Source organism: Pseudophryne corroboree, chromosome 5, assembly GCF_028390025.1.
Source record: "Pseudophryne corroboree isolate aPseCor3 chromosome 5, aPseCor3.hap2, whole genome shotgun sequence".
NCBI classification, from domain to species: Eukaryota; Metazoa; Chordata; class Amphibia; order Anura; family Myobatrachidae; genus Pseudophryne; species Pseudophryne corroboree.
In genome coordinates, this window is record NC_086448.1 from 640379791 (window position 1) to 640392272 (window position 12482).

Here is a 12482-nt window from a genome sequence, read left to right on the forward strand (position 1 = left end):
GATTATAGAAATAATACCACTTCTAACATCTCCCCCATGGTCTGAAACTGCAGATCGCCTGTGCTTTGAGAATATTTGCTAGCTCAGAATTCTGCAGTGAGTTTACTTGGCATTGGTCCTCCTGAGAGGATGGAGCAGCTGATAACGAGTAGGTAAGTAAGTGTTTTGCATTTATTTTTTTGCTGCAATGTCAAAAAAATTTTTTTCTCATATTTCTCCTGCAATTGCCTCTAGGCACCCTCCATGGAGTGCTGGGATTTGATGGGTTTAAGGTGGGGAGAGACCCCTACAAGTATATTGTCTAGGGGCCCTATGGAGTCCTGACTTGTACATTTACTTTGACCATCAAAAAAACAAGAAGGTGGTGGTGGTGGTGGTGGGGTTTCTCATGTGCCACACATAGCTCCATGGTCCCTGCTTGCTTCATTTGTAGTGGGTCCCACTTTACTGGCAGCAGCCCTAAATTTAGTAGTATTGACAAGTGCTGAATTGGGTGGTCTTTAGGTTGCAGAATGTCGGGATCCCGGCGCACAGTATACCGGCGCCGGAATCCCGACACCCGGCATACCGACAGATATTCTCCCTCGTGGTGGTCCACGACCCCCCTGGAGGGAGAATAAATAGCGTGGCGCGCGTAGCGTGGCGTGCATAGCGCACCACTGTGCCCACAAGGGTCTCATTTGCGCTCACCACGCTGAATTAGAGGAATTAGATTACAGAGACCTGTTGTATTTATCTCTGGTATGGGTCACATAATCATTAGGATGCAGATTACAAAAATACAAACAATAATTATTTACACCTTCTGATTACCACCAATTCAATGGCATCAGCAGGACTACACTCAAATTTGGTATTGCATGATACATGATTGGATTAAGATTGGTATCGCATTCATCTGATCTAAGGAATTGGTCACAGAAATGAAAATGACTAATAAATCATTTTATTCAAACATGACACAGATAAACATGAAGTGTAAATCAAAGCACCACACACCCGGCACTCAATTGTAAAATAGAATGGAGATATAAAGTATCTCTTGTATAGGTGAAATCCAGGTCATATGATTTAGATCAATTATTAAGTTGCTTCATTATATTTAAAACTATCTCTCAAAACAGTAAACAAAGGAAGAATAAATTAAGTAAACATAAAATTACAATTTCTCTTGATTCAACAATGCAGAACAAAACAATTGAAGCAATATATGGCATACAGAGATTTTGTTGGATTACATTTTAAAGATTGCAAACAACATATTGGGATCTACAGCATCACAATCTTTTTGAATGTAATCACAATTTTTTTTGAAAGTTTGCTATCTGGTTGTCTGGTTAGTGTTGTGTATAACTTCAATTTCTGCCCTGTGGTACTTGTTGTGGATGGCTGTGATGAATTCTTAAGCTGGCAACTAGCTGCAGCTTATTATATATTATTATTAGTGGAGTTGCAGGTATGTATGACATCTTAGATGACTTGTTTTTCCAAAAAAAGAAGGTAGGTTGTTATAAACAAACAATGCAATAAAGCAAACAGTCACTCACTATAGGTTCCTTCCCAAAAGCCTCAGGAGCAACTGAGAAAAAATATGGAGTCCTCACAGAACATTTAGCCCATCTTCTTCAGTCCAGGCAATAGAACAGCTCTGAGAGTCTTTTACAAAGAAACCTGTAATGAGGGACTGTTTGCCTCTTGCATTGCTTCTACATGCTATACTGAGATCAGCTCACATTAGGCTAGTACAGAGAACCATGGTTATTGTATTACTGATGATGTGGTGTACGAGAATCAGACAGTTTACACATTATTATAGGTAGGATATCATTACTTTAACACTTGGGTTCCTTTGCTGTTTGGTAACTTCTCTCTGTTTTTATTATTTTCCTGAATGTACTGTAGCAACTCCACCTAACCTTAGCTGGGCATTCTATAGCCCCCTCTACATCCACTACTCCATGTCCCTACATTTAGATTCCAACCCTATCTAACAACACTCAGCATCTTGGTGACCATTTATGTCAGTTTCTTACTAATAGACTTTCTGCTAACTGTAATAGCCTCCTAGAACCTGGTTGGTTTTGGCTTGTAAATGATTGCCACTTTAAAAAAAAACGTGCAGACTCACAAAAAACTTCCTGCACCTCTGGAACTCGGAGGCTATTACATTTAGCAGATTGTGTTGGCCTTATGGTGGGGCATGGGACATTTGCTGTTTACTAGGTTCCAAGGAATAATTTTTTTCCCCCCTTAATACATTTTTTAATAACATTTTTCAAAACATAGAGAAAGGGGTAGAGACACAGGGCCTAATTCATGCTTGTATGGTATTGCACAGCCAATAACTGTAGCCAATCAGCGCGTGGATATTTCTATGTTTGGAAAAAAGGGAAATCATGGGTAAGCAATCTGTGGCACCCATTGGCATATTTACAGTGGCTGCAGTGGGTGCTGTGCACACAGGCCCCCGTGATCCAGTGGGGCCCACACCGCACACCCTGTACCCATTATTTTTAATACTTACCCTCTGGAGTCCCACGTCGCAGCAGCAGTGCTGTAGAAATCACTGGGAACATTTTCCCAGTGTTTCGTGCCTGCGTAGTAGGAAAATCACTGGGAAAATGGCTGCCGCGCCATTTTTCCCAGAGATCTGCGCATGCACTTTAGGCTCTGGGACAGCCCTAGGGGCCTCATGAAACTGTTGTGCCTTGAGCAACAGTGCTGCCGGCTAAAAAGGAGGGGGCCAAGACAGATCCTGCACACGGGCCTCCTCCTCTCTAGATATGTCCCTGGTGACACACCTGTGAAACTACACATCCCAGCATGCTCTGCCACCATTTTAGCATTCCCTAACACTTAATCTTTGGCATGGTATAATGGAATCATTGTTACACTGCAGCTGGGATGCTACCTACCCCTGCACGAATGACTGTAAATTGTCACTGAGGACAGGGCTATATTTGATGGGAACATTTTATTGATCAGAGGAAGTCAATGGAGACAGATGAATGATGAATAGTAGAAAGATCAAGGTTCCACTACAGCACAAACTAATGTTGATGCTCCTGGTAAACTGTTACAAGAAGATTGTAAAGTCAAAAGAAGATATATAAAATACGGTACATATATTCAATTTACTGTATTTGTCAATTAGCTGCATTTCCTTTAGATTGTAAGCTCTATAAAGCTAGGCCATCTCACCTTGCATACTTATTATGCAGAGTTAATAAGAAATGTTTTGCAATAGAAAAAAAAGACATCAATTAGGATGGTGCTATGTGGATGCAGTGGTGAATCTCCCATTAGGCATGTGCCTAGGGGCGCCACTTGAAATAGGAGTAGGCACTTAGACACTTGTTCTTTTACTGTCAGTCCAAAATTTTTCTTAGTAACTACAAATTATTTACACTATATTGTACAAGGTGTGTGCAATAAGTTTTCGGATGTGCAGTGCATAGGTAGAGTAGACACAATCTGACTGTCTGGTAGTGAACTGTAATCTCTTACTAACGTTCTTGTGAAATGTCAAGGCACTGTATGCCATAGTTGTCAGCATATTCATTACCTTCACAAACTCATTATGGAACTCATCAGAGGCCTCTGGAGAGCTATTATCTTCTATGACTATAAGAGTGGTCAGCGACAGCAGGAGAGTTTTGAACAACTGCAAGTTACTCTTGGTAAGGAAGCATCATTCTGTACCACTTTGTTTGAGTGCTTTGCAGAATTTCAGTATCGAAGACGGTCTCTGGAAGACAAGGAAAGATGCCGCCAACCCGTGTCTACAATCCCCAAGGACAACATATGTGCCATGAGGGCCAAGCAGATGGTCTCTATTTTTGTGGCCAATACTGGCCATGTAGCTTCCGTACCACTTGTACAGCAGTGCACCATCACTGGGGACTGGTATGCCAACCAATGCTTGCCGTACATGCTGGAAGCCATTTCTAGGTGCTGTCCAAGAACTTGCGCTCGTATGCCCTTCTCCATCATGACAATGTACCTACCCACAAGTCCAGGACAGCAGTGGATTTTATGGCACATTAATGCATCCAGGAGTTTAGTCACCTGCCGTACATTCCAGAACTGGCCCCCTGCCACTTCATCATATTGCTACAAATCAAGCACAAGATGCATGGGATTCATTTTGAGTCACTGGAAGCTGCAGTGGAGACGTCATCCAGTACGTAGAAGACATACCTGTTTTGGACTGGTCGAGTTGTTTTAGTTTGGGGGGAATTTAATTAGCCGCAGTAGATTACTGTACCACAAATTCATTGATCCCCCAGGGTTATTTAATCAGCCCTGAGGCCAGCAGTCATTGGAGATCTTTTTTCACTTGTCTCAGTGGGTCGAAAAAAAATCCCACATGACTTGGGGGTAAATGGGTGCCGCAACCACGTTAATGATCAAATCCGTATACTCCTCTGGCATATACTTTTAAAAAATGTAATATTAAATTTGTTTGCAAATCTAATACTTTTTGTGCATCCAGAAACTTTTTGCACACCCCTCGTACCTTACACCAACTTAGACTGAATATAATGTCATAGGTTATGACTTGTTTATTAGCATATTATTTTCAACTTCCAATATCCAATTAGTGTTTACATATAATCAAACAATGAAAATCTCATATAAAGTTGGGAGGTGAACACTAGTGTTGTGCCTACGGTTGCCCTGACCATTAAATCTATCCATGGATAGATTAATATTTTTAGGCCTACATCCTAATGGCATTAATGCATAAGACAAACACACTCAAATAGTTTTGCATGTTAGCTCAAATATATCTATTTTTAAATAATTGTCTGAATAACCTTTTTCCTTTCTAGATTTCCACAAAATGACAGCAAACAACTGGAAAGCATAAAAGCATGCTACTGGCAGTATAATAAAATATACAACCAATAACGTGGTTTTTACATTAAATGTAAATAAGTTGCACTTTTTTTAATTATGTACAATAGCGTCATCGAAGTCCCACCCCCACTATACAGTGCCTGTTTTTTTGGTGCTGTATAGTGGGTTGTATAGCGGGTGTTGGCAGAGCCACGATGACAGACCATAGGCAAGTATGCATTGAAGCCACACCTCTTGACATATTCTTGGCACATCTTCCCCTGTAATTTGCAGGGAATTTAGGAGCATTTACGTGCCTACCTATGCATCATCCATTTGCATCCAACTCTGCATCTGTAGCAAAATGCTAATTTTTTTGATTTTAACCCAAATTGCGTCTAATTCTAATAAGGCCCTCAATGTGTATTCCCAAAGTATCTCTGCAGCATAGTGCACTAAGAGGCTAATGTATCAAGCAGTGAAATGAGTGAATAAGTGGACCAGTGGAGAAGTTGCCCCTGGGTTGTTAATAAGCACTTCCAAAGAGTTCCACAGAATTCCATTATATTTTACTGGGCATTAATATTTGTGAATTCTGAATGTACTGTTGTTATTGCAAGATGCAAAGCAAGTGCATATTAGAAAGTATGTGTGTACACATCCATTCACTTGTATTGCTTATTGCACATCTGTGAGAGCTTACTTGGCTTGGTTGCTTTGTGTTAAATACGCTTGGAGCAGTTGATTTTCATATCAATGAATAAAAGGTCTTAGATAACATCAAAGGATTTAAATAAGTTAATTACAATAAAATACATACACTGTGCTTATAACATACACTGGAAACAGACAATCTTTTATAAAACTAACAGAAAATGCCTTTTCTATTTTTAGTGTGTGAATCAGACTATTTTGTGTGGTTCTGATAAATTGCTGCAGTCAGTCAACAGATCAAACAAAGGGAAAGATACATGGACAGGAAAGATAGAACGGTGCTTAAAGATTTTCTCTTTTCCTGAAGCCATTTGATGTTTTTCAACCTGTTTCTTCATCTGTAAACTACTTTTTCAAAACTTTACTGTAATTAACAAAAAGTGAGAAGTAGACTAATACATTTTTAATAATTATTTCATATTTTAACTTTCATTGTTTTGCCCATCTGCTGTTGCAATGCTCCTGGATAGTGATTAAATAGGGGCACATCTTAATCAGTGCTGACAACAGCCAATTATGTGCCAGAGGGAAAACCATTTGTTTGAATTTGCTAGTGGGTGTTCTAAACTAATGTGCACTGTCAATCTAAATGCTAAACGGGCAGCTTTTAGGCTCAATATTGACTACTTGTTAAATTAAAGATCACTCTTATTTACCTTAGATTTTGCCAAAAGGACATAGAACTAATGTATAAATGTTATATAGTGATACAGGTTTTACATAATAGCATAATTTGATATAAGTTTGGTAATATATTCATTTAGTTAAGTGATTTAGACTGTAATATACGTAGCTGCTTTATAATATATCAGTTTCTTTAATTGAAAAATATTTTGGTGATGTTGTTGGTGATGGTTTTTCTATGGCTTCAGTGACCGGTGCTAGTCATACCGAAGATAAAACCTCACCAGAGGGGTCCTTTCCTTTTGTCACATCCAAAACATGAACAGTCCCTGCTTTCAGTAATAGATCATCCGACTCTATCTGACTTTTACTCTCTTCCACTTCACTGTATTTCCCCTTGGATTGTTGCGTTGCCTTAGTTAAGACATCTTTTAAGCGATTCTTCAGTTCAACATCTGGACAGAAGATATATTCATATAGGGTTCCTGCAAGAACTGCGCCTATCACTGGTCCAACCCAATAGACCTAAGAAATAAATACAATTGATATTATTTGTAAAATGGTTCCAGAAAAAAAATTATACTGTTTAATTCACTTTTAGCTTTATTAAAAATATATTGGCCCTCATTCCGAGTTGTTCGTTCGTTGCCTATTTTCTCTATATTGCGATTAGTCGCTTACTGCGCATGCGCAATGTTCGCAGAGCGCATGCGCTTAGTTATTTTACTCAACAGTTAGGTATTTTACTCACGGCATTACAAGGATTTTTCTTCGTTCTGGTGATCGGAGTGTGATTGACAGGAAGTGGGTGTTTCTGGGCGGAAACTGGCCGTTTTATGGGTTTGTGTGAAAAAACGCTGCCGTTTCTGGGAAAAATGCGGGAGTGGCTGGAGAAACGGGGGAGTGCCTGGGCGTACGCTGGGTGTGTTTGTGACGTTAAACCAGGAATGAAACTGACTGAACTGATCGCAGTGGCAGAGTAAGTGACAAGCTACTCAGAAACTGCTAAGAAATTTCTATTCGTAATTTTGCGAATCTTTCGTTTGCAATTCTGCTAAGCTAAGATACACTCCCAGAGGGCGGCGGCTTAGCGTGTGCAATGCTGCTAAAAGCAGCTAGCGAGCGAACAACTCGGAATGAGGGCCATTGTTTTGTCTCGTTTCACTGTTTGGTCATCTGATCACTTCATGGGCTGAGCTGGCCCATATAGGGCTTAGTCTCACCATTCCACATATCTCGCACATTAAAGGGTTGTCTCAGAGAAGTTGTGGATGAAGATCAGAACTTCAGGCCTTTGCATGACTAAATACTGGTATTGTGGTGCAAGTGCCCTGGACAAAAATTATCCTTAAAAGAAAAAGGTCTGTATTCAAGGTACTGTCCCATGTCATCAAGCGAGAAATAGAATTAGAAGACAACCACTTTAGAAGATGATGGTTGATGATGACAACAAAATGAACTTGCCCCAAGGCAATATCACAGAGCCCAGACTACCCATATCACAGCAAAGTATTTATTAGAGATGAGCGGGTTTGGTTCCTCGGAATCCGAACCCGCCCGAACTTCAGGTTTTTTTACACGGGTCCGAGCGACTCGGATCTTCCCGCCTTGCTCGGTTAACCCGAGCGCGCCCGAACGTCATCATCCCGCTGTCGGATTCTCGCGAGGCTCGGATTCTATCGCGAGACTCGGATTCTATATAAGGAGCCGCGCGTCGCCGCCATTTTCACACGTGCATTGAGATTCATAGGGAGAGGACGTGGCTGGCGTCCTCTCCGTTTATAGAGAAGAGAGGAGAGTGAGACTAGAGTAGAGAGAGACACAGTAGTAATTTTGGGGAGCATTAGGAGGAGTACTACTACTTGCTGAAGTGATAGATAGATAGTGTGACTGTATAATGTATATCTGACTTGTGGGGGAGACACTGACAGCGGGGAGCAGTTAGAGTCTGAGAGCAGGACTCAGGAGTACATATAACGTACAGTGCACACTTTTGCTGCCAGAGTGCCACACTGCCATTGTGACCACACTGACCACCAGTATAATATATATTGTGATTGTCTGCTTAGGAGTACTACTTGCAAGTTGCTGATAGTGTGACCAGTGACCTGACCACCAGTTTAATAATCACCACCAGTTTAATATATATATATATATATATATAATTGTATATAATATATATATAATATTGTATACCACCTACCCGTGGTTTTTTTTCTTTTTCTTTCTTCTTTATACATACTACTATAGTAGCTTACTGTAGCAGTCTGCGGTGCTGCTGAGCTGACAGTGTCCAGCAGGTCCGTCATCAGTCATTACATAATAAATATATATACCTGTCCGGCTGCAGTACTAGTGATATTATATATATATATATATTGATTTCATCTCATTATCATCCAGTCTATATTAGCAGCAGACACAGTACGGTAGTCCACGGCTGTAGCTACCTCTGTGTCGGCAGTCGCTCGTCCATCCATAATTGTATACCACCTACCCGTGTTTTTTTTTTTTCTTTCTTCTTTATACATACTACTATAGTAGCTTACTGTAGCAGTCTGCGGTGCTGCTGAGCTGACAGTGTCCAGCAGGTCCGTCATCAGTCATTACATAATAAATATATATACCTGTCCGGCTGCAGTACTAGTGATATTATATATATATATATATATATATATATATATTGATTTCATCTCATTATCATCCAGTCTATATTAGCAGCAGACACAGTATGGTAGTCCACGGCTGTAGCTACCTCTGTGTCGGCAGTCGCTCGTCCATCCATAATTGTATACCACCTACCCGTGTTTTTTTTTTTCTTTCTTCTTTATACATACTACTATAGTAGCTTACTGTAGCAGTCTGCGGTGCTGCTGAGCTGACAGTGTCCAGCAGGTCCGTCATCAGTCATTACATAATAAATATATCTACCTGTCCGGCTGCAGTACTAGTGTGATATTATATATATATATATATATATTGATTTCATCTCATTATCATCCAGTCTATATTAGCAGCAGACACAGTACGGTAGTCCACGGCTGTAGCTACCTCTGTGTCGGCAGTCGCTCGTCCATCCATAATTGTATACCACCTACCCGTGTTTTTTTTTTTTCTTTCTTCTTTATACATACTACTATAGTAGCTTACTGTAGCAGTCTGCGGTGCTGCTGAGCTGACAGTGTCCAGCAGGTCCGTCATCAGTCATTACATAATAAATATATATACCTGTCCGGCTGCAGTACTGGTGATATTATATATATATATATATTGATTTCATCTCATTATCATCCAGTCTATATTAGCAGCAGACACAGTATGGTAGTCCACGGCTGTAGCTACCTCTGTGTCGGCAGTCGCTCGTCCATCCATAATTATATACCACCTACCCGTGTTTTTTTTTTTTTCTTTCTTCTTTATACATACTACTATAGTAGCTTACTGTAGCAGTCTGCGGTGCTGCTGAGCTGACAGTGTCCAGCAGGTCCGTCATCAGTCATTACATAATAAATATATCTACCTGTCCGGCTGCAGTACTAGTGTGATATTATATATATATATTGATTTCATCTCATTATCATCCAGTCTATATTAGCAGCAGACACAGTACGGTAGTCCACGGCTGTAGCTACCTCTGTGTCGGCAGTCGCTCGTCCATCCATAAGTATACTAGTATCCATCCATCTCCATTGTTTACCTGAGGTGCCTTTTAGTTGTGCCTATTAAAATATGTGTCACAACTGAGGGCCTGAGCTGACAGGAGGCAGCCTCAGTTGTAGGGGCTGAGATGTACCGGAACCTGGGAGGTTGTATCAGACCCCTGGACATGTAAGTAACATGAATAATAACTGCCCGAAGGCGTGACCACGACAACTTGGCTAAAAGTCAATGATGTTTATTATGACAACTCCGCAACACAGCAGCAGTAAAAGAAAACGTAAAAGTCAGCAAAGAATAAATACAGTTCCTGGGTACTACAGGATGGCAGGAGCCACAGGGCACTGGTAGTGTGAGATAGTTCTTATGATCTTCTAGATGGAAAGTCCTTACCAGGCCCGACTGTAGCAATGGAGATAACCCAGGATTGTGCCAGCTGGTGTTCCAGGAAAAGCTGGGTTGCTGAAGATAAAACAGCTGCTGTGGATACTGGCTGGAACCAGACTGTTGTTAGCACGGAGTGGATACTGGCTGGAACCAGTTAAATAATAAATGAACTTGGGAGCGATGAAATATGAACTGAAATGTAGAACTTGAGAGCGGAGAAATAATAATACCGGTGGAGAGTGGTAAAGTGTAGAAAGGACACCGGCCCTTTAAGGGAAGCTGTACTCTGCTGGAAGCTGAGCTGGAAGCAGGTAATGTTGTAGCTGGAAACAGATGAATCCACAATGGATTGGAGAGTCAGGCTACACCGCAGGTGGAATGCTGGTGCGGGTCTCTATGGTGGAAGTCTTGAGACAGGAGCTGGAACCTGGAAGACAATCACAGGAGAGAGACAAACAGGAACTAGGTTTGACAACCAAAGCACTGACGCCTTCCTTGCTCAGGCACAGTGTATTTATACCTGCAGCAAGGAAGGGATTGGCTAGGCAATTATGCAGATTAACAATACTGACAACAGATTGGAGGAAATGATCAGCTGACAGAATCCAAGATGGCTGCGCCCATGCAGACACTTGGAGGGAAGTTTGGTTTGTAATCCATGTGGTAATGAAAACAGTAATGGCGGCGCCGGCCACTGGAGACAGGAGACGCCAGGCTGACAAGTGCACATCCAACCACGCGGACACAGCGGAGGCCGCGGCTGACGTAATCGCCACTCTGACACTCTGCATGCAGAAGCTCAGGGACGGCGGCGGAGGCCGCGGAAGACGCCATGCCAGATGTAATAAGGCGTTACTGTGACAGCGTCTCAGAGAGACAGGAGAGGATGCAGGAATGTGAACATTAGGATAACAGATGGGATCCGGTCCTGGAGCGCTGAGCCAGCCTTAGGAGGCATCTGATGGGTAAGAAATGGCGTCCAGATACCCGGATCGTGACAGCACCCCCCCCTTTAGGAGTGGCCCCAGGACACTTCTTTGGCTTTTGAGGAAACTTGGAATGGAATCTCCGGACCAAGGCAGGAGCATGGACATCAGAAGCATTGGTCCATGAACGTTCCTCAGGGCCGTAACCCTTCCAGTCAATAAGATACTGTAGTTGACCGTAACGGTGACGTGAGTCCAGGATCTTGGCCACTTCATACTCAACGCCTCGTTGAGTTTGGACTTTCGGAGTTGGAGGAAGTGAGGAATGAAACCGATTCAAGATCAGCGGTTTCAACAGGGAAACATGGAATGTCCTGGGTATTTTTAAGAAGGGAGGCAACTGAAGTCTGTAAGCAACAGGATTGATGACTTGTTCAATCTTGAAAGGACCGATATAGCGAGGTGCAAACTTCATACTGGGAACTCTTAACCTCAAATTCTTCGTGGATAACCATACCCGATCACCCACCTTGAGAGCAGGAACTGCTCGACGCTTCTTATCCGCAAACTTCTTGTACCTGAATGATGCCTTGAGCAGAGCTGATCGTACGCTCTTCCAGATATTGGCAAACTGATGCAAGGTGATATCCACTGCGGGAACAGAAGTTGCTGGAAGCGGTTGGAACTCAGGGACTTTAGGGTGGAATCCAAAGTTAGTGAAGAATGGTGTTGAAGCAGATGAAGAATGATACTGGTTGTTATGACAGAACTCGGCCCAGGGAAGTAATTGAACCCAGTCATCTTGAGAGGAGGACACATAGATGCGGAGGAAGGCCTCCAAGTCCTGATTCACCCTCTCGGTTTGACCATTGGTCTGAGGATGGTAAGCCGTGGAAAACTTTAGCTTGACTTGGAGGACTTGACATAAACTTCGCCAGAATTTGGCTGTGAATTGAACTCCTCGATCTGAGATAATTTCTTCAGGAAGACCGTGGAGTCGGAAGATCTCTTGTATGAATACTTGAGCCAACTTGGAAGCTGACGGAAGACCGGTGAGAGGAATGAAGTGTGCCATCTTGGTGAACCGGTCAACTACCACCCAGATGGTATTGAACTTGTTGCACATGGGTAAGTCTGTAATGAAATCCATCGACAAGTGGGTCCATGGTCGACGGGGAACGGATAGTGGAACCAGTTGCCCCGCAGGCGACTGGCGGGATACTTTATGTTGGGCACACTTTGGGCAAGATGCAATAAACTCCAAGACGTCCTTTTTCAGAGTTGGCCACCAATAGGACCTACAGATAAACTCCAGGGTTTTTTGGATACCTG

The 12482-nt window shown here is 42.1% G+C and overlaps 1 protein-coding gene across 3 annotated transcripts in view; it reads right to left on the bottom strand.

The window, feature by feature from the left end:
- Nucleotides 1-930: 930 nt before the first annotated feature.
- The window catches only part of AQP4 (aquaporin 4), a 148964-nt gene continuing 137412 nt past the window's right edge, over nucleotides 931-12482 (bottom strand). For all 3 annotated transcript variants that reach the window (XM_063923636.1, XM_063923639.1, XM_063923637.1), the window contains one exon: nucleotides 931-6705. In XM_063923636.1, the coding sequence (XP_063779706.1) occupies nucleotides 6442-6705 (264 nt within the window). In that variant the 3' untranslated portion in view covers nucleotides 931-6441. The remainder of the gene's footprint in view (nucleotides 6706-12482) is intronic.